Here is a 23,239-nt window from a genome sequence, read left to right on the forward strand (position 1 = left end):
CTGCGAGACCCTGTCTGAAAAAAATAAATAAATAAAATGGACTGACAATGTAGCTCAGTGGTAGAATACCATTGGGTTTAATCCCCAGTGCTGCAAAAAATAAAATAATGTAGATAGAGCAAGGATATTATGCCAAGAAAAGCTATTTTTTTATGAACAATGAACCTTGGAAGCAGAAGGGAAAAAAACTAATTAATATTTTCAAAAAACAATGAGTATGTTTAAGAACAGATACAAAAAAATAAAGGTAGGAGAGTGACAGCAGAAGATAAGAAGCGTACAACAGATGGGAGAGGTCTGGAAGATTCTTGCGCAAATCCTAGTATGTGGTGCTGATCTATATGGCCATCAACTGTGACACAGAGCAGAACTCAAGCATTTAAGAAAATTCGCCAGATGTTCACTAAGGAATTTTGTTTTTGCTTAATGTAGCAAGTTTGACACCAGATATGAAGGGTCTGCAGCGTCAAGCTGAAGACACGGCAACTTACCTGGTGGGCCAGGGATCCCGAGATCTGTCGTGCATACCAGACTCAATGAAGTGGTATATAAATAAACCTTTTTTAAAATTTAAATAGTTGTGCATTTATTTTACGGGTGATTTTTGTACACCGAAGCAATACAGGGCTGCCATATGCAATAGGAATATAAATTTGAAAGTGGATCAATATGAAAAAAATTGTGAATAAACAATATCAGTGATAGGAAGAGAGGGTGAAAACACGGAGGTGGCAGGTCTGAGAAAGCTCTGCGACAAACAACGATGAGCTGTGGAGGTGATTCTAGGAGGAGAACCAAAAGTGGAAGCAGGATGCAACTGGAGTCGAGAAAAACTCCAAGTAGGGAAAGGCAGTGAGGAACCTGCGGCCTGGACGAGAATCATGGAAGCAGGAACAAGGCAGAAGAGAGAGCATTTGAAGGGAAAATGAGGAAGACATGAAGACTCCCTGCTCCCAGGAAACAAAAGAAGCCAAGAAAACAGTATTAATTTTAAGATTCTGCACCTTTAATTGAGGGTGGCACCTGTACACCTGAAGGGGAGTCTGGGGTGGGAGGCATGTGGGTTGACATATGGCTTGTGCTGGATTTGAACTGAAGACAGTCCCAGCAGTGGGGGCGGCCTGTAGAGGCGCTGTGCAGGAGAAATGTAAGAGATGAGGATTTCTGAGGCCCTGGGACCTCCAAAATTGGAAAAGGACCACCATGCTCCCTGCCTTTCTGTAGCCATGCCCTGATGTAAGGTCATTTGGCCTCTCCTTCCAACACAAAATAGAAGGAGTTTCCTCTCCCCTTGAATCTGGGCTGGCCTGGTGGCTTGCTTTGGCCAAGAGAATGTGGTAGAAGGAAAAGGATGACATTTCTGGGTCTCTAAGATCCAAGGCCCTGGATACATCCACACCCTCTCAAAATGCTACCACCACCAGGAGAACACGCCCAGGACAGAGTGCCAGAGGTGAGGCTGGAAAAATGAAGGCACCTGACAGCCAGCAGCCTCCAGCAGCCTCCACCCTCCTGGCCACCCTGTAGCTGGCTGCACACACCCAGAAAGTGCACAGGCAAATCACTGGTCCACTGCATGCTGCCGAAACTGCTGACTTGCACAATGATAAGCAAAATGTTTTAAGTCACAAAATTCAGAGGTGATTTATTACATAGCCATAGACAACGACTACAAACATCAGAAAGGGAATGGCTAAAGGCACAAAACAAATGAAAAAAGGGGCGGGGGGGAAGCAGAGGTAAAAAGAGCAAGAGGGTCAAGCTCTAGAAGGAGAACTTAAGTTCCTGGAAGAAGAGGGAATGCAGCAGAGAAGATGGCACAGCAAAAGCCACCAGAAGCATGCAGATGGACATTAGGGAACAAGATCATGGGCACAGGGGGACACCTAGGGACCAGCTAGGAATGGAAATTTCGGAGTCATCAGAAAAGGTTGAACCCAGGGCTGAGAACAGCACCTGGCCTAGAACAGGCACTCCACATTCCTGCAAGAGTGGGTGAGGTTGGTGTGGCAAGGAGCTAGGAGTCAGTTCCAGCAACACTAGGAGGAAGAGAAGGGGTCCATAGGGTGTAAAGGGGGCCTGGGTGGGAAAGACACAGAGAGACCATGTGAAAGAGGGGTCCACAGAGTTTGGCAAGTGTCAGCACGGATGGTCCTTTCTTTAGGGCTCTCTTGCTACATATGTGGCCACATCAGCTCCCTGAGGACCTGTTAGTAATCCCCACTCTCAGGCTCCCTACTATGTGCATGGTACCTACTATGTGCATGTTTTCCAGGTCCTCAGGTGACTGGTAAACACACTGGAGTCTGAGAAGCACTCTGCTCTAGGAGGTAAGGGAAGAGAAGGGAAGGAAGCACCTTTCACCACATCTGGAAAAAGCCATTCTGTTCTAAATTCCTTTTCAAGGCCAGATAAAATCAAAGACCAAGTCTCAGTTTAGTGCTAACACATCTTCAGCGCCTCCTAACACTTGCAAATCTCCCCTTTCAACAAACACAGAGCAGAGCCTTGGGCAAGCAAGGTCTCCAGTGAGATTTCAAAAACTTTGTTTACTCCCCTGTGTTTATCTTTAGGATTTTTTTTTCCCCCTGTACGTGAAAAGCCATGGGATTTTCCATTTGTGGTAATTAATTTTGCATTCATTTAAGGGAAAAACTGAAATAAATGAACATTTTATGAGAACAGAGTGAGGAAAGAGCAAAAATCGGGACGGGTGAGGTAGCATTCTGAGGGCAAAAATCTATAGTGGAGGTCAGAAAACAGCAGACAGGAACTTTTATATATATATATATATATAAACACACACACACACACACACTGGGGGGTTGAATCCAGGGATGCTTTACCACTGAGCTACATCCCCACCCTTTGTTATTTTGACAGGGTCTCACTAAATTGCTGAGACTGGCCTCAAACTTGCAATCCTCCTGCCTCAGCCTCCTGAGTTGCTGGAATTACAGGCAAACACCACTGTACCAGTTAAGCAACAGGAACATTGAAAGTAGAAAAGCACGAGCCAGGAGAGGTGGGTACTGTCAGGGGAACCAAGAACATGGGAGAGTCAGGAAAGAATAGACAACATTGTTGGAAGGATTTATTCCAAAGATTAGAGCTGTCCTTCCCATGGGTCTGGACAAAAGAGCTCTGGACAAGGGAGAATGACCAATGAGATTCATGGCAGATAATATTAAATTCCTCCAGAGCTCCGCGGAGGAACAAGGGGAGGGCTGGTTGGCCTGGGAAGTAAAGACAGTGGGGACTTGAACTAGCCATTGTGGAGAATGTCCGAGATAATGAACGAATAAATCAGGGCAGCCAGGGCCCAGGGCAGACAGCAACAAGTTCAGCTGCCCTCAAGTGGAGAACCAAGAATTTCCCTGAAGGCTACAAAATACAGAGCAAGAGGAAGGCAGTGAGAGGAGGTTGGGTAGAGGCCAGGGCAGCCGACATCTTCTCATAGTGAAGGCTGCAGGAAGAATCAAGGGCTAACCGAAAGGGCCAGTAGACTGCATGAGGCAAAGGGACACAGGGGACTGGGGGTTTTGTAGTGAAGAAGATTCTCTCAATGGACATGTGGACGTGAGGAGTCAGGGGTAAATTGGGTTTGATCAAAATTTTTCAAAATAAATATCTAATTTAAAAAAAAAAATTTCTCAAACTTTGTCCCCAATAGTTAAAGACTTGAGAAACAGCGCTATAAAAATTCAAGATGAGTTTTGAAAAGAAGAGAAATGTGGGCCTCAAATATAGGTATTCAATTAAAATTAGGGCATAATGATTTGCAGTTTCTACAAAGAACATAAATCACTGGGTATTTTAAGCATGCCCAAAATAAAATCCCCAAACTGAAGAAAGGACTAAAAAGATATCAGACTTATTACAGTGTATCTTTCTCACCAAAGAAGGATTTTTTCCAAGAAGCAAATTGAAAGTAAAAAACATTAAACTTTAGGGGGAAAAAAATAGACCACTGCTGTTTGTACACAAAAATCACAAACTTGTAGATAACCCAGGAAGGGTCCATTCCTATCACTCACTCCTTCCACAGGAATGGCGTATGTAAAATGGGCACATGGCCAGGGGCACCACAGACTGCATTTCCTGGGAGCCCAGCAGTCACAGATGTGGCTCTGTGACTCACTCTGGCCAGTGAGATATTAGCAAAGAATCATGTGGCACCTTCTAGAACCTTCCATTTAACGTAGACCACCTCCCTCCTTTTTGCTGGCTGGACCACAAACAACTGGAGCCCAGTCCTGAACCATGAGGACAACAATCACAAGGTAGCTAGCAGCAGTGTGGGCCCCCAATCCCTCAGGGACCCTCCTAGCAGCCCTGGATCACTTCCCTCTAGACTTCGGACGTCCACAACATTGAGGCCATGGCTATTCCAGTCTGGGTTTTTTGGCCTCCCTTTCCTTGACTATTTCCTCACCAACCCAGATACTTGGATTAAACTCAGTCACTTTGAAAACTTCTTTACTCATTTCTCTCCTGTTCTTCTCTCACTCCCCTGCAGGCAAGACCTACCCTGAAGCCATCTTCACACCCATGACTCTATTCCTGCCACCAACACATGAAATACTGTTATGAAAATTAAAAATAAAATTCTAACTTAAAAGCCTTGAAAATGGACCCTGAAAAGTAGGACAAGTGACTTTTCACAGCTCCCTTCCTGTGCATCGCCTAGAGGTGTCTGACACATGGTTAGGTCCCACACGTTGATTCAATGATGTTTTTATTCATCTCCTTTTCACTCTTTATCACGTTTTCTTCTGTGTACCCAGCACTGCCCTGGATATCTGGGCCTTGGTCATTAAAGTAGATCCAGTCCCACCCTCATGAAGTATATGCTCCAGTGCAAAGAGATAAAGCAGAAGCACATAAATGAACAAACAAAATATTGAACTGGGGACACATGCCATGAATAAAATGATGTGGGTAGAGAAGTAGTAACTGGAGGGAGGGGAAAAGGATATTGTAGAGACTGAAATATTTTTAAATGGTGAGGCCAAACTTGAAGGAGACATTTGGCTGAGACCTTACTGCTGAGGAGCCACCAGCCAAGTGAAGATCTTGGGAGAAAAGGATTCAGACAGGGGTGACCAGTAAGTGCAAAACAACTGGATAAAGGGTGGAGAGGTTAAGGCACACAAGACAAGAATGGAGGGAGCAGCGCTAAGAAATGAGACGGGAGCAGAGAGTGGGATAGATCTTGGGCTTGTCAATCAATGTCCACAACCATTTGTACTCATTCCCCTCTCCAGCCCTCCTCCCACTCCTTCCCCGGCATCTTTTCTGTATAAATATTATAGGATGTGTGTACTTCACATATATATTCATAAATCTTCAGCGATCTCCTTTCTTCCCTATTATCTCAAAGAAGGGTTTTCCGGCCATCAATGAAAGGTTAACTCCCTTTTATTTACAGTCTTCATACACTTTACTAGCACCTACTGAGGAAAAGCTTGGCTCTTTGGCCAGACATTCTAGTGTCTCCACATTTTGATCTCACCAACCGTACCTCTTGCCATGGGAAGACAAAAATTCACCTCCAGAGATTATTCCATAGGACCATCCTGCCCAGGCCTCTAACGGGACTTCTGCTCAGATGTTATGCTCACAGCAAATCCTGTCCCGAATTCCTTTTCTCGCTCTCTCCTCTAAACTTTCATGACCAGAACATCCCTGCATGGCCTTCTTCCTCATCCCACCCGCTCATGGGGGACTTTTACTTACACCATCATTAGCTTCAGGCAATCAACTTCTCTGTTATATACACATCCACACACACGCACACATAGTTCATGAACACATACATATATATCTGCTCCCAAGTCAAGTTAGAGGTCTCTTGAAGACAGACCACATCTAATCTCTGCCCCCAAAGGAAGTTCTTTCCTAACATAATATGCGTGCATCATGCAAATCCTCAGATATCTTCAAAAGCATCAAGCTTCAGCCGGATATGACGGCGCACACCTATAATCCCAGAGACTTGGGAGGGTGAGGCAGGAAGATCACAAGTTCAAGACCAGCCTCAGCAACTTAGTGAGACACTTAGTGAGACCCTGTCTCGAAATAAAAAATAACAAGAACTGGGGATGTAGCTCAGCACCAGTGGGTTCAATCCCCAGTACCAAAAAGAAAAAAAAGAAAAAAATCAAGCTTCAGTTGAAGTTTGTAGTTTAATTGGACTTTTTTTCCTACTCTGTACCTACTTTCATCATTATGACTGAAGGTTCCCTATTTGAAGCCCACGTGGCTTCCTAGGGATGACATTATCAACCCCCTCCTGAGATGGCAGGACATGGGACCAAGTTTATCCAATGGAACTTGATGTAGAGAAGTTGTTGAAACAAGCAAGAAAGAGTTCTCCTTGGGGAGCTGAGCTGTGTGAATGTGACCGGGAGCAGCTGCTGGACATCTTCCCACCACCTGAGGTCAGTCTCGCTGATGAAGAAGCCAAAGAGAAGCAAGCAGAGGTGATACAGGAAGTCTCTTAACAGCCACTGAGACTCTGGATCCAGCTATGCTTGAAACAAAACTTACAATCCCTGTTGTATTTAACTCAGTTGGACGACATCTTCTCATTTGCAACCAAAAGCAATTTTAACTATACAACTATTTTAACCACTTCTCCATTAAGCTTTCTCGCTATAATGTTTTAAATAAACCAATTATTAAATGCTGAGGTGCTTGTTAAAGACATCAAGGAACTCTTAAACAAATCTACTGTATTTTTTAACTACTATAATACTTCCAAGATATAACTCATCCTTTTTTCAAGAAAAATCAACTTCCAACCAAGCATACATATTTCACTAAAGTTTTCAAGTCAGGTTGGCAATTTGGATTTGAAAACTCACCTCCATCATCATTACCTTTTAACACAATCCTTCTATATAAACAATTTGGTCACTGTAGATAAGGTCACATTAAACATGCCACATGTGGAATTGAAGGGCCAAGCTTAAAATCCAGCACCTCCAAGTGAAGGAGTCTACATCACTCAAAAAATGTGTTTAGAGTAAAATCCAAATGCATCCTGATAATGGCCAATTTGTTTGACTTATAGATTATCAAGACATCCAAATTATTCTTTTATAAACAAACCAAAATTAAGATGAAAGAGAATGCTAGTCGTACAAGAAGGACCATTTTCAAATGACTGAAAGGCTTCACATAAGCCTGGAACATATTTAAGAGAACATGGCATCCCTAAGGAAGATTAAGAACACAAACCCAGAAAACAAAGAAAATGAAATGATCTGCCTCAACAGGAGAAGATAAAACCTGTCAGAAGCTCCTGCAGACCTTGATAAATTGCCTCTACTTCCTATATTTTGAACAAGGTTCTAAGTGTCCTGAAACTACATTCAAAACATATTTAAATTTACAAGCATACTTTAGCAAAAATCCTGTCCCTCCTTAGTTTTTTTTTTTAATATTTATTTTTTAGTTAAAGTTGGACACAATTACCTTTAATTTTATTTATTTTTATGTGGTGCTGAGAATTGAATACAGGGCCTCACATGTGCCAGGTGAGCATTCTACCACTGAGCCAGAACCTCAGTTCTGTCCCTCCTTATTAACCACACTTGAAACAGATTCTCTAAGATACTGAGGGCATAAATAACATCTCACAAAATCCAATTTAAAATTTACCTCTTACATAAAGAAAAATATTAAATATTTTCATTCATAAATGTCTATGACTGTTTTAAATTATATTATTGCAAATTCTGCATCATTCCCATTTAAAATTATCATTTAAGAATGCTTCCTGGGCTAGGGATATAGCTCTGTGATTACCTGCCTACCACACATAATGTCCTGGGTTCAATTCCCAGCCCAGCAAAAAAAAAAATGTTTCTTCCAAATAACTGTTAAGAATTATATAGTTTATACCATTATTTTAACAGTGCAGTAGGTTTTCCAAATAATCTGAGTTCCACATATTATCTCCAAAATTATACCAATCCTCAAGACCAAGTATATGTCCTTGAACTCCCGTTTCCTTAATCTAAAAGGATGAAAGTCCATTTTCATCACTTGACTGCATACAAGAAGACCAACTTTGATTCCTCATCTCTGATCTCTCTCGAGAATAACCTGGTACATGTCTCTCTGGGAATATTCCACCAAAATATCCAAAGTCAGCTTTATCTCTCCAAACTAGCTTCTTGTCTAATCTCTTTGTTTCTGCTCAAGGTCTTACCATTCATCTAGGGCCCAAGTTGGAACACCCTAATCATCTCCATCTCCCTTCTCTCTTCCCAAGGCACAGAGATGTCCCATCGACCACCTTCCTCTCCCTGGTAGCCACATTCACACCTTCCTGTTCAAATCCTTCTCAGACTTTACCTGGTGGGGTAATGACCTCCTAGGTAGTCTCCCTAGCTCTGGTGGGGCTCTATACTGATCCATCTTTACAAAGGACAACTTACACCCAAACCACGGGCCCATCAACAATTCTTCAAACACATAAAGCAATGGGCACTGCTGGTTGTCTTTCCAACAGCCTTCTTCTTGCCAATAGAACATGACACTAATTATGCTCATGTGGCAAGGCTCAACCCCAGGGAATGATGTGGGATTGGTCTAAACCCATCACAGAAATCTCCTTCCCCTTTACCAATATGAGTGTCCTAGGGTGGTCACACGACCCTCTTCTGATCAATAACATAAAAGAGAGAATCTAATGGGAAAGCTGTTGCTTCTTGACAAGCGATGCTACCACCGCCCCTACCACCACTGTCCTGTTCCTGATTTGTGCACTATTAGGTGAGCATGTGATGCCAGGAGCTGCAGTAGCCAACTTGTGACTGGCTTCAGGACAGTGCTGAAACTCCAAGGTTGGGAGAATAAAGAGATCAGAGGCCTCTTTCAAGGCCTGATTGAACCATGCAAAAAACCTGAGACTGCCTACCTAGAGACTTCTTTGTAAGTAAACAAATGTCTGTAGTTTACATCGCTCTGTTGGGTTCTCTGTTATCTTCAACCCAAGCCATTCTAACCTAGGAACACACAAAAAGCAAAGTGTACCTTACCGTGGAAGGCCTTCTGCCCTGTGCTCCTCAGAACATAGGCTCCAGTCCCACACCTGCAGCATCTCCTGGGAGCCCCACCCCAGACCTATGAATCAGAATCTCTAGGAGTAAAGTCCAAACGTATGCATTATAATAAGCTCTCCAGGTGGTTCTTGTGGATGACGAAGTTTGAGAAGTGACTTCTATAAAATGATCACATGGTACTACCTACAAAGTGCACTTGGACTGTAATTTCTCCAGTGACAGTAACCTCCTTTCACTAGGTTTCAGCATCATTTGTTACTAGCTTACTTTCATCTCTTTTAATCAAAGTTTTCAAACTCAATGGCTCCCAAGACCTGAGAGGCACACAGAGGGCTGAGCAGGAGAAGAGAAAGTAGAGATCATGGTGAACTACAGCAGTCTGCATGCCCATCTGAAGGGCCCCCGGCAGATGTCGCCACCCAGGGATGCAGGTTCACTATTGCCAATTTTATGATTAATTCTAAAAAAAAAAAAAAAAAAAAAAAAAAAAAAAAAAAGCTGGAATCCAGACTTACATACAAAGATTTTTTAGACACAGACAACTAATTGGGATTAAAAAAATATATACTTAAAAATAAAATGAAACAAGTCATCAAGCAGATCCAGCATCCAGTTGAGACTGTGTCCTGAAGGAGCTGGTTCTTCAAATATGAACACACACTTTGAACATGGTGACCACATACACTCATTGCCTCCATCTAACATGACTAAAAATTAATTTTCTATGGCTAACCATATGCTTGTCTCTACCAGACTCGGCATTTTTCATCACCATGTCCCTCTTTGGAAGAGCCAACTGGGGTGTTTGTAGATCTCTAGTTAGTGGCAACAGGGCCATTTTATCTATCAGTCACAATTGACCAAACTGCAAGCTTCTCGAGGGCCTACAAAAATGTGTAAAATGTGAAGAAGAAAATGAATGAGGCAAGCAGAACCAAAGAACCATAAAATGAAAACGAATAAATACAAAATCAAGTGTCCACACACTGACATAAGTCAGCTGACCAACTCAGGTATGGGGTCATGTCATATCATGTTAAATGGAGGATACAGGTGTATTTCAATATTTGACACAAATGTGGAGGGGAACCCAGATCCATAGTGCTTAGGTCCTGCCAAAGTTCTAGAAGAACCCAAGTACTAACCTGAATCCAACCACTCTGCCATAAGTCTAGTCGTCTTTAGAGCTATCACAAATTTCTACTCCACCCATTCATGTGTCCACAGAGTTGAATGCAGAACTGCCCACATGTTGAACATAAACCACAAATGACTTATAAAAATTCATCTTTGAATTCTCATCTGCATATAAATTTGTAAGACAAGAGTTTCAAAGAAGTAACACAAAAAAGCATGTTTTGAGGGTTCCATGTAAGGATTTTAATTATTTGTTAATTTACTGCCAACATTTAGAATCTGGAATATTTCATATAAAAATTCAGATTGTCATTCTCTTGAAAAGACAAACTAGAAAATGTGGAGATACTGGGCCCAGATGTTGGCAACAATCTACTAATGATAAAACAAGGCCACCCCTTTAAGTGGGGCATGTTCTCCACTCGGCCACAAACTCTATCCTTATAGTTTAACTGGCTGTCCCTACAGACATTTAAGTGCAAGACCCCTGGTCTAAGGTCTTTAGAGAAACCTTATTTCTCTTCCACAACATGGCTTCAATATCTTGTATGGAAAGATATGGAAATATCTCAACCTATTCTCAAAATTCAACACCTCCAGAAATGAAGCAATTAATTCTTATGCTAGTTTAAGATATCAGTCTAAGAAGAGGTTCCATCAAATTCCTCTCAATGTATTCTCACTTTGAACCATGATCCCCAGGAAAATAGACAAATGACAAATTACCTTTCAGTTTCTCTTACTCTTTCAGCTAACCAAGGTAGAGCCCCTATAAGGTGGAGTCAAAGCTCCAACACTGGAATGTCTTAATTAAGTAGAATGATCAATAAATAATACATATAATAATATTAAAGGAAGATTTGGGGCTGAGTAAAAAACAACAAAGGACTAATCATCATTAAGGATAAGAAAACAATAGCCATATTTGGAAAGGAAAAGAAAACCCCCCAAAATATGAAGGAAAAAGCTAGTAGAATTTAATCCAAGTTTATCATTAACCTACTATATAGTTCTACCTCACCTACACCCACATTCAAAACACAAATCTTATTTTGGGGTGGCAGACTTCCAACAACTGTATGCTAATTGATACTTTACATATTATTTTCTTACTGGTGAGAAAATTAATTGAACCCAGGGAAAGAAATTCCATATATATTGTCAGTGGGTCACCAATTCACTTGAATCATATAATAAAGAATTTTTTTAAACATATAGACTTTAGTTTAATTTGTTAGCCACATCACAGAAAGAAATGTTCAAACAGTAGATTTTCCACTTGAAATTAAAATGGAAATTAGCCCTTAGAAAATAGAGATGACTTTAAGTTTATACATCAGTGGCTGGTTCATGAATTATTAACTGATTTTAATGATCCTGGCTATATTTTATTTGAAGTTATTCTCCTACTTGCAATGACTTTTGAACCCTCAAAACTCTTTCATCCATTCTCCATAGACAGAGTACACTTTCATGAGCTCTGACATTTAAAAAGGATCCATATACTCCGAATGTAAAGATAATACACTCACATATAATTTATACAAAGGACTCTGGTCATTTGTTAAAGAGAGAAATGAATGAAACCCTATTATTCACGGTTTGTAAATAAATTTAAAGATAAGCGCTAACTTTTCACTTGTTACGCCTGGAGCCGAGAGCTCCGTGTTCCTTCCAAAGTTTCCCAGATGGTCATTAAAACAAGAAAGGGCAAAAACATACTTTTTTTATTTTTTTTGAAATTCATCATTTCCCATCCAGAAAGATAATGCAAGTCATGTAAAGTTTGAAGAGATTAATAATTACAGGTATTTTAATATAAAATAAATGCATGTCTTTATGTGCTAGGTTTTACATTTTTAATATAAACCTCACTAAACAGCACCACTTCAGACACACAAGTAAGCTGTGAAACAAAATGCTATAAACCTTTAATCAGCACTTGCTGTTTTATATAAAGTTAACATTTCCTCTTCTACTACATTCAAAGAAAAATTACGGTGAATAAAACTGGGAGACAGAAAATCAAGAGTAGGAAAACATACTATTGTGGCTCAACTTAAGGAATGCTTTATTTCAAGGACTATAATATATTTTTACCTGTAAGAAATTGAAATGCCCCTTAGAATAAGTACAATTAGATTCCTCCCAATATTGAGTGCTGTACCTAACTTTCACAAGTTGGGTACTACAGCACTTACCATGATCAGATTACTGATTACTAAGATAGCAGGTTATTTCAGAAATATAGCTTGATTAAGATGACAGCAAACCAGCTTGCTACCACACTCTGAAGTTCAACAAGCATCCTAAAAAATAATGTCTGTTTTCAAGCTTTATGTGCCCTCCCTGAAGTAAGTATTCTGAGTTTAAATTGACTCAAAATAGTCTTTCTCAGAAAATAAAAAGAGACACACAAAAAAACATCCACAATTTCCTCTGGACCCTTGAAGTACCTTGGGATCCTAGTGAACAGAGATTTGCCTCGCATTGCAGTGACTGGATTAGTACAATAGGTTTCTATTTTGGTGTCATTCGAGTGTGGCTGATCTTAAATCAGAGAAAGAAGTAGTTACATTAGACAAGGTAATAGCTTCCCAAAATAAGAGCATGCCCGGTTTATACAAGGCTGGCACACATAGGCTAAGTTGTAAGGAGATAAATAATACCCCACTGGAACAATTAGGTGGATTCTCAGAAACACTACATACTTAATTAGGCTGCCTAAGTCCCTGACTGAGCATACATGGGGGACTTTTTAAAGCATTTAATAACCTGAGTAAATCCAAAATCAGAGGACAAAAACCAATCCTTAACTCTGGCAACATCCATCGGCCTTTTCTTGCTCCTTTTCCAGTGCTTAATGTATTACTCTTGGAATTCCGAGAGCATGAATGCGCCCCCCCCCCGCCCCAAACACTACCATTAAGGGGTTAAAAACACTAAGTTCCTTCGTTCTGGGCTTATTGGGAGGGCCCCGTGTGCCAGACGCGGAGCTGGCCCACGATGGCACAGGGGAGAACAAGAGCGATCCTAATGGTCTTTACAAACTTCAGCACTGGAGTTGGGAAGGAAGTACAAACAAATAGGAAGGAACACGAGCCTCCATCAGCCACCGGGCACAGCAAACTGTCCCTCATTCTAGATACAATTCCTCCTCTTCCTGTTATTTATTCATTAGTTTTGTATAGCACCTTTCTTTCAGCAGCCTCCTTATTTCCTCTTCTGTTATCCAAGCAATCATAAACAAACTAGTATTTGAAAGAAAGGGGGGAGCAGGGGGGGAGGGGAAAGAAAACCACAGGCCATACAGAGCACGGGTCTTTCTCTGAATGTCGCCCTCGGGGTGATGTTTTCTCCAAAGCTCGGCCCTGGAGGCTTAAGGGAGAACAGAGAACCGGAGCACGCGCGGCTCTGGCACCCGGGCTACTGCCCGGCACCGACACGCTGCGCCGCCAGCCCTCCTTCGATCCACCTTCAGCCGCCTGAAACACTGGGTTCTCAAAGTTGGCGAGGGGGGGGGGGGGTGCTGGAGCGTAGGGTGACCCCAAGGCGTGGTGTGGAGGTCTGCAACTCTGATCTCCCCGAAATGCCAAACTTAACCCCCGCCCCCAAAAATGAAAGATGAGAAGCCACTTGCGATGACCCGGGAGGGGCGGGCAGTTCCGTTCTAGGTCCAGAGCGCCCCAGCGGGAAGGTAGCGCAGCCCACCTGCAGGGATCCCAACCACTCTCCCACCCCCCTATCTCAGGTCCAGGCAGGGCAACATTCAAAAGTTTGTTCTTCGCGGCCCCGGGGCCAGCTCTCGAGCGGGTGGGGGAGGTAAGATGGACTGAGCCGAGGGGGGCGAGATCATCCGACCACGAGATCAGGGACCCCAGGGTTGCCCAACCCACACCACCCCCCCGCAGTTAGGGGGGCTGCGATCGTGTTTACTAATAACAGCAACAAAGAATCACACGCGAGTCCCGTCTTTCAGTCCTCGGCTGCTCTTCGCTCTGCTTTGGGGCAGCATGGAGAGTCGGGGGGGAGGTGGGAGGAGAGGCGGAGGGGCCGCGCAGAGCGCCCGCAGAAGGACAAAAAAGGGGGGTGGTGGAAAGGGGCAGAAAGGATAGTTGGACAGAGATGAAGGCGCAAAGGGAAAGGAGTGGTTAAGGGAGACAGAGGGGAAAGAAAAGTGCAGCAAGCGGTGAGCCGGAGCGCGGGGCGCGCCCGGGATGGGGAGGTGGCCCCTGCCCCCCACCCCCCTGGCCCGGCCCGGCCCGGTCACCTTGCTGTAGCCGTAGTACCCCAGGCACTGCGCGAAGTCCAGGCCGGCGGGGTCCCCGGCCGCCGCGGGGTAGAACCTCACATCCATGCCGGAGCCTGGCCCGGGGCCGAGGGCCGGGACTGGGGCTCGCCGGGGCCGGTGCCCGCCTCCTCGCAACCGCTAGATCCACCGTCGGGGGCGCCCGACTGGGGGCGCCCGGGGTCGGCGCGCGGGACTCCGGGCTGGAGGGGCGTCGCGACCCGAGCCCAAGGAGCCCGGGAGCCGCGATCGCCGCACACAAAGGCGCGGCCACGCGAGCCGCGGGAGAGCCGGAGGCGGCCCGGGGGACGCGCCCCGCCGGGGCACCGAGATAGCCTGCGCGCGGGCCAGGCGCCCAGGTCGCGGGGCACAGCGCGGGGGCCCGGGGCGGCGCGGCGAGTTCAGGTGCGCTGGGCGAGGCTGGGACGGCGGCGGCGGCGGCGGCGGCTGGCCCCGCTCCTCCTCCTCCTCCCCGGGCGGACTGAGGAGAGGAGCCGCGGAGACAAGGGGCCCGGCCCCTCCCCTCCTTCTCCCCCTCCTGCCTCCGCCGCCGGTCCCCTCCCCGCGCCGCCGCCGCTCCGCCCCTCCCACCGCGGGCAGCTGGCGCGCCGCCCGCCCCGCCGGTGCGCTCCCCGGCCCGGCCCGCCTCCGCGCGCGCGACCCCGCCCGGCCCCTGCCCCGCGCGGGCCCAGCCGCTCACCCCGCGCCTGGAGCAGCCCTCGCCTTCCCTGTCGCCCGCGCGGCGGGCGCCCCTCTCCCGGGCCCCTCTTCTTCCCACCTCGCCCCCCTTCCCTCTCCGGTCCTCTTTGTCCCCGCTGCCTCGCAGCGCTCCTCGCTCCCCTCCTCTCCTCGGCCGCTTCGGCCGTCCCCGCCGCCGCCAAGTCCGTGGCCCCGGCGTCCCACCCTCCTCCTTTCGGATCCCCGCGCGCCTCGGCCCCAGCATCCCCACGCGGTCCGCTCCCGACCCGCCCCTCCTTCCATCGCTTTCCTCAGGTCCCCATGCTTCCCCGTGGGGGTCTGTCCCTCGACCCCTCCACCCTCCCGGCCCTGTGTCCCGAAGGTCCCTTGCGTGGGCACACCTATCCCAGCAGCCAACCTGCACGCGTGGCTCCCGGTAGCCGGGACCCGGGACCCCGTGTACACCTGTGGTATTTTTCAGAAGGGGTGTTGGGGCCTGACCTTTCACAGGTAGGCAGACTTGAAGCTTCCCGGGTTAAGCCTCGTGTCGGTTCTCTTCTTATTTTCTTTGCTCTTGTTTGTATTCGAAAGGCATTTGAGTAACTGGATCTAGGCGGATCATTCACTGCTCTCAGAGAGAAAATGTCCCTATTTTCCTAAAAGGTTCTGGGTGATTAACTTCCCCATACTGCACTCACCCCCACCCCCTCTTTATTTCTTTCTCTTTCTTTAAGCTACTTTTTTTTTTTTCCTGTCCTCGGCTTTATTGCTGTGAGTTAATTTGAGAGTTTGGCCTTCAGCCTTGGCGGAAGAAAATGTTAGAGAGTCTGTGGGATCTGCTCCCGGTCCCCGGCTCAGTTATCTTGTGAGCTACTTTAAAAGTAGAGAATTTTCAAAATATTTCATCAGATACGCGCAAACATTGTCGTCCCTCGATCATACTTTGCTGGCCCTGGGCCTGAACTTTTTCAGACAAGCATTACACGGGTTTCTTATTTTTTTCTCTCTCTCCAAAGTAGGCACTCGGGCTTGTGACACCTGTATGTGTACCTTCACTCAATATTATCTTTCTGGAACCAAGCAGGGAAAATAAACTTCAATTAGGTGAAAGTGTGTGTATTTGCTCTTCTCTTAGCAGAAACCTGGGTTGGGAGACTGCGAAAAAGCCGTGTGTATTCAGGAAAGGAACAACTGCTCACATTGTCCCTGGGTTGACTCCGATCCCGAGTCTCCTTTTAACGTTGACAACCCAGCGGCGCTCCCTAATGGCCCAGCAGGTTGCACAAATTGGCAGTGCGCTGAGATATTATCAGGACAACACCCCATTGAGTAAGTTCTTGAAACGCAAAAGTGGAGGCCCTTTCTCTGGGCCACTGGGCGCCTGTGGCCTTTCCACCAATCAGAGCTGGAGGTTGCAGTGGCCACCTGTTGTCGCGAAAGAGAGCATCTTTTAAGTTTCACTATGAGTATTTAACAATGGTGTAGAGTGCAGAGTCTGGCCACAAGAGAGGAGCAGCCTGCTGACCTGGGGTACCAGAAAAGAATTTTTTCCCCCCCAGATAGCTCTTAAAAGGAGCCCAAAAGGCTGGGAAGCTGAGTTTTTCTTTGTAAATGCCTCACCTTCTGCTCATTCTGCCGTTCATCTGGAGCAATCTGAGCTTGATTACAGAGAATGAAGGAAAGTATAATCAAAGTTCCAGACAGAGTAAACCTGAAGTTGTAATCAGACCTCCAGAATCAGGCATACTAATATTCTTCGAAGTGAAAACCTGCAGGCTGTCAGAGCAGGCATTGAACCTGGGCTGATGTGCAGCACTAAAACTCTGGAGAAACTGAAGTGTGAGAATCTTGCCCCAAGAGATTCTTAGGGCTTAGGAATGCCCAGCCACACCCCAGAACATCTTTGCCTGCTGTTTTGGAAGTCTCTGCTTTAGAGTTTCTTTCACTGTAGGATGCAAACAGAGGAGGACAGTACTCATTGGTCTGCATTTTATTATTACAGTTTAGACTAGAAGGTAAACAAAGTTATGAGTATAGATTTTGATTAGAGGGGAAAAAAATAAATGAGACTTAAGATGTGTCTATAGAGCCTTTAGAAAGAAAAAAAAAATCACTGGTCATTTGGGAAGGCTGTCCCTTGATTTTATCCAGTCTCCATGCATTCAGAAACTATTTTGGAGTACCTAAAATGTAGGAGGCACTATTTTAGGCACTTGTGAATAAGAAAGAATCTCAACATGACACGGGAAGTCCTTAAAAAGAACTAACTCTGAAGTGGATTACATACACATTTACCCACCTTTTCATGCATACATGCACACAAGCCCTGTCCCATCCAGTCACCTGGAGATCTTCTCATGCCACATCTATCATTGATATTGAGAGAAGCAATCTGATAAACAAATGCACACATAGTGTGAAAGAGGCCAGACTCAAGGCCTCCATGAAAGGTGTAAGAGAAGACAGGAAAGCGGAGACAGGACACACCACCAGATCACTGCAGGATCCCAAGGACACAGGGCCAAGCTCCATACATGGTGTGTTTGCAATAAACAAGCAATTCAAAGGCCAGTTCGGAAGGAAATAAGGTGAGAAGAAAGGAAGGAACAAAGAGGAGAGAGAAAGAATGTTTTAATAGTGGAAGATTATTTGCAGGAATCTGGTGAAGGAAGGATTTGAGAAGAGTGTATCCAGGACCTCTTGGTTTGGTTAAGAACAATCTACCTTGGGAGGAGAAGGGTAGGGCCTTTTATGCCCTGCTATTTTAGAAGCTTTGTATACTTTAAAATTAAGATCATGTGTTGCTTCATTTAGAACTGATCTGATTCAACTCTTGGTTGCATTTGAAATGCCAATTAATTTTAAGAGTTCCTGGGGATTTGAAGCCCTTCCATTAAAAGTTTTTGAATGATGCTCTAAAAATTGTAAAGCAATTCTAACTGTCATGCTATTTGTTACCTCAAGGGTGTCACCTTTTTTCAGTCTGTAAGCAGTCTTGTTTCCTGAAATACCATAGACAAAGGTTTCCTTCATACTAGGTTAGCCTTGAATTTGAAGAAACTTCTCCAAGAATGCATCTTAAATATGCTTTGAATTTATGCTGAACACTGCTAACAGTTATTGATTAAAGAGGACAGAAGAATCCCTTGTGCAGCCAAAATACACTTTCCAAATATAAGAAAACTTCTTTAAGGTTCTTATATGATTTGGGTCAAAACAGTTTTATTATATTGATGTTTCTAATTGAATAACTGACATCACCCAAGAATCCATAAAACAAGCTAGGGAAAATACATAAACTTTAACATAATAGGGAAATTACACTGTGACAGAACCCAGAAAACTTCACTTCTCTACTTTACCTGCCTCCAAATTAAGCAAAGAGGTCCCCAAGAGGACTGTATTAAACCTAAACCTGCTGAGTTTTATAACCAGAAATTGTACTGAGACTCCCACTTTTCAGAATCTGTGAAAGTAATTTAACCCCTCTGGGTTCTGCTTGCCCAGATGAGATGAGGATACTATTAAACATTATATATAGTTTAATTCTCTTGAGTTTGGGTGATGAAAAGTTCTATCCAAATATTATGATCCTTGTTTGCAATATGTAATGTAGCCAAATTAACAGCAGCTCCAAATGGAAATTAACAAGGCCAGAGCTCCTCAAGTTTCTCCTCTTGTATTCCCATAGTAACAGCTAATGTATTATATTGGTAAAATGTCTGATAGTTGGTTTTATATCTGAATTTGACTTCATGTCATAAAGCATAGCTTTCCTATCCAGCCTGGATTCTTAATATGTGCATAAAACTCAACTCCATGGAATTTAATAGAGTTTCATGTCAAAGAATCAACACTTCACATTCACAGTCTAGATGACATGCAGATAAAATCAAGACCTACAAAGGTTTTCACAATAGTGAACATACACATACATGGTATAGAGGAAGAATTCTGACCTTGGGACCCTCATTATGTGTCTCTAATGCAGGATCTAAAACTAATCACCAGGAGAGTGTTCCACACAGGAATTATAGTGTTTAAAAAAAAAAAAAAAACCCCACATATCATTTTTAGTTTCGATTTTCAATGGATCTAAACTTTTCTGGTCTGGAAATGCGAGCTGTTTTGATATTTTTACTTTAGTTAAAAAATACAGTAGCATAGGCAAATGGCGGGGGTGGTAATAAACTTTTCCTCCTCCAAGATAATAAATATATATTCAGTTTTGCTCTTTCTTTCTGTGTATATATATACCCAGTTTTGGTCAGGTTGGCCTCTGTGCCACAAGGCACAAGAAGAACTTTGAAAAACCAATCATTTTCCCTGTGTACCATACTTTTACTAAGAATAGATACACCCATAGGTTCTGACAGATATATAGTAATTATGGAACAGTAACCCCAAAACCCTAGTAGCAAAAGAGTAACTAACCAAGAATTCATTCTCAGAAATATGAAATGCAGCAAGTATTTGCTCGTGACCTGAGTAACTCTTTAATAAAGCTGTTTTAGAAACCAATACACCCAACACAATCAGGAGGTGTGCAATTTTCAGTGTATTTACACCCTATCTTCAAAAAAATAAAAATAAAAAGGATCCGTATTGGTAGAAATCCTCAACTGCTGTCCTGCCTGTTTTCTGAAATATATTCTATTTCTTCTAAAGTGAAAGAATGACCTCTTTTGCAGGAACAATTTTCAGAGACAGTGTGTTTATCAAATGGTTTCTCTGCTTTCATAAAAACAATTTATTTTCACTGAACTCTTCAAGATAAGCATCAAAGCCAGGAAGAATGTACAATGAAGTTTATAATTACACTCCAGAAACAAATACTGGGTAGTTTTTATTTTGCTCAAGTGAAAAAGATTTTTCCCCCCAAAGAGACAAAAGGTAGTGAAGGGGGAGGAGGTTTATACAGAGTGAAAATCAGGAAGCCCAGAGGGTTTACAGCAGGAGGGGCCCCCGCAGTGCAGCCCACAAAGACCAGTGGCTGAACAATGGGAGCTGAAGATCCAGTACTTTCTTAGCAAATGGGTGGGGGTCAGTCAGTCCATATTTTATTTTTCACTAAGGGAGAGCTATAGGAGCATTAAGCAAGAAAACCTTCAGGCAAATATTCATTAAACCCTTCCCTGACAGATCTACATAGCATTGCACATAAATATCTTTCATAGTTTGTATCTTGGCTTAATTTATATGGTATGTTATTTTTAATAACCCAGCAGTTGTTAACAGTAAAATTGTAAAAAAAAAAAAAAAAAAAAAAGTAACCCAGAACTGAGACTAATAAAGATTGTGTTTCTTAAGAAAGAGAAAACAATTGCATTTGATCACAGAACAGCCAAGAACTAGCAGCAAAATAATCTCCCCTAATTTACATAGATCTGTGCGTGCCAAACAGATGAGTGTTTGCTTTTCGAGTAATAGTGCAGGTGCGCATCCTGCAGTGACTAAATCTCTACCTCATCAAACTGTTTCGCCAGAGTGGGACATGCCCTCTTTTTCTGGAACAGTTTCAAGTTTTCTCCCCAGCATTCCAGCCACCTGTTTATGGAGTTCATCCTCGGGAGTCGATGCATGCAATTAGAAACAAGAAAATGAAAATAAATGACCTTGTTTGTTATTTATAACAAAGAAACTCAGCAAAATTAATGCTGTGGAGCTTGACCTCCTGACCCGAGAGAAAGAGCCACCTCATGGCTTTGTAGCCAATGCACAATAGTCCAGCAGCTCCCATTGTCCAGCCACTGTGACTTTCAGATGGTCATTAAAATCGTATGTCCAAAATATTAAACGTTTTACAAGTTAGATTAGAGGATTTGCACATATATATATAAAAAAAAGCATGTTTAAAGAAATGAGGCTAGTTAGCACAAGAGCTTTTCTTTTCAAAGAGAGCAGGTAAAATCATTTAGCTTTATCCACTCACTCTGTCCTGTGTCAACAACATGTTGAAGAAAAGGAAAATACTTTAAAATTCCAAACAAGGGCTCTGGGAATGAAAGAATGTATAATATATAATGAAGAACATGTAATAGAAATCTAATAGAAGGGTGGTCTTGGTAAGTGATTCAGGGAAAACACCATCTTTCCTCTCTTTTGAGGCTGCTGGTAGGCTAGGAAAACACACCTTCCTTCTGTTACATGGATCAGCGAGGGTGCTGCCCCCTAGAGTTGTGCAGAGAAATAGCACCACAATTTTCCTTTCTTCCACTTACCCAATATATCCCTAGAAGCCCAGGACAGGAAGGGAAGGAAGATCACAATGAGGTTCTGAAGGTTTTTCAGAACTGGTGCTTGGTTTGAATATCTTGAGGTGGAATAGCTAATGGAAACCAACACCCTCAAATCTCATGTGGCTGAGCCTCAGATGGGCCTCTGTTACTACCTATTGGCTCCTCTGCCTCCTTTTGGTCCCCTCCCTTGTTCACCAGCAACCAATTCCATGAGTTCCCTGGATTCTTTTAGATCTTAATTTAAAAAATCCATATTTGATTTTTTTTCCCCATCCAAATTCCTTGTGTATTGACTTATCTGACCAGTACTACCATGTCTTTGTTTGATTTCTTCCTGGGATGAAATAAGTATTTTTAAAAGAAAGAGTCTCTACTATTTCTCCGAATATTTCCTTCATTGTAAAATAAGGCCAATTCTGCAAGGTATGCAGATGGTCATATAAAAGTCACCCGGAGGATTGAAACCATCCTTCATCACCTTTTCTTTTCTTTCTGGTCATCCCTGGGGAGGATGGCACTTTGTTATGTGCGTCTCCCCACACCTTCCTGGGGATGCTATAGTCACAAATCTGGTAAGATCACTACCCACCTTATTAGTCTCTCACAGCAGTGGAAACAATAAAATTATGGAAGATTCATATTTCTGGTCAACCTATGTGAAACTGGCCAATTCTCAAACCCAGAGAAAGGAGGTGAAGGGAGTTTTTGCATTTAACAGATCTAGAGAAACCTATTCAGCCGTCCAAACTACAGGTCTGCTGTTGCTGAGTTCCCTAATTTGCAAACATCACCAACTGAATTCCTGCTGTGGACTTGAAGTAGTAAGTTTTATATGTTCAATGCAAAAGACAGGGTAGAGTGCAAATACTCCCTCCCATCTTATCCAGAACCAAAATCCATGGCATTTATTTTTCTACGTGCCTTTCTAAGTATGTGTTACTCAGTGTTGTGGTTTGGATATGAGGTGTCCCACCAAATCTCCTATGTTAACACAGGACTCTTAAGAAGTGAAATGGTTAGATTATGAGAACTGAAACCTAATCAATGGATTAATCCATATGTGGACTAATAATTGGAAAGGAATACTGTACTGTGTTCTACTGCAGTAGGCTGGTCAGAGTGGTTGGAGGAGGTGGATCACTGGAGACCTGCCCTTGGGACCTTGGGACTGGATTTTTGTCTCCCTGGCTGCCCCCCCCCCGTCCCCCGCCCCTCCCCCTCTCTCCCTCTTTCCCTCTTTCTGTCTCTCTCCTTACTGGCTGCCAAGAATTGAGCAATTTTCTTTCTCCACACCCACTGTCATGATGTTCTGCTTCACCTCCAGCCATGCACGGACTGAATCTCTTGAAACTCTGAGCCAAAATAAACGTTTCCTCTTCTAAATTGTTCTTGTCGGGTATTTTGGTCACAGTTATGAAAAGCTGACTAACACACTCAAAGTTTCCAGAAATGAAAAAAGCATGACCCTTGTCTACACAAAATATTATAAGAACCAGCGAAAGTATTATGATAATGAAATATCACATCCCAATCAGTGCCATTGGAGAAGCCTTCAGTTATTGTTACAAATAACATGTGAGGGGCTGCTTATAGAAAGGAGAGATAATTTGGGATCAGTGTAATTAGAGGAAGCTTCCTGGATAAGGCATTTGATAGACAGTATCTTAGGGAGGTAATGGAGAAAAAAAAATGTCTTAAGGGAAGGAGATTTTCAACAGTTATGAAGAAATTATACGTGTGGTGGGAATTAAGTGTTGCATCAACTTTTGGAATAGATTATGCTTCCACACAAATTAACCCATAATATCTTCATGGGCTAT

The 23,239-nt window shown here is 43.5% G+C and overlaps 1 protein-coding gene across 6 annotated transcripts in view; it reads right to left on the reverse strand.

Moving 5' to 3' along the window:
- Nucleotides 1-15,778, reverse strand: part of Tox3 (TOX high mobility group box family member 3) — a 105,185-nt gene extending 89,407 nt beyond the window's left edge. For 2 of the 6 annotated variants that reach the window (XM_078032304.1, XM_078032303.1), the window contains exon 1: nucleotides 15,203-15,460. In XM_078032304.1, coding sequence (XP_077888430.1) covers nucleotides 15,203-15,445 — 243 coding nt within the window. In that variant the 5' untranslated portion in view covers nucleotides 15,446-15,460. Of the gene's footprint in view, nucleotides 1-14,484; nucleotides 15,036-15,202; nucleotides 15,461-15,681 lie in introns of those variants that run through there. The other 4 variants (XM_078032306.1, XM_078032305.1, XM_013365724.4 and 1 more) reach the window with 4 other exon arrangements.
- Nucleotides 15,779-23,239: the final 7,461 nt, after the last annotated feature.

Source organism: Ictidomys tridecemlineatus, chromosome 15 (genome assembly GCF_052094955.1).
Source record: "Ictidomys tridecemlineatus isolate mIctTri1 chromosome 15, mIctTri1.hap1, whole genome shotgun sequence".
NCBI classification, from domain to species: Eukaryota; Metazoa; Chordata; class Mammalia; order Rodentia; family Sciuridae; genus Ictidomys; species Ictidomys tridecemlineatus.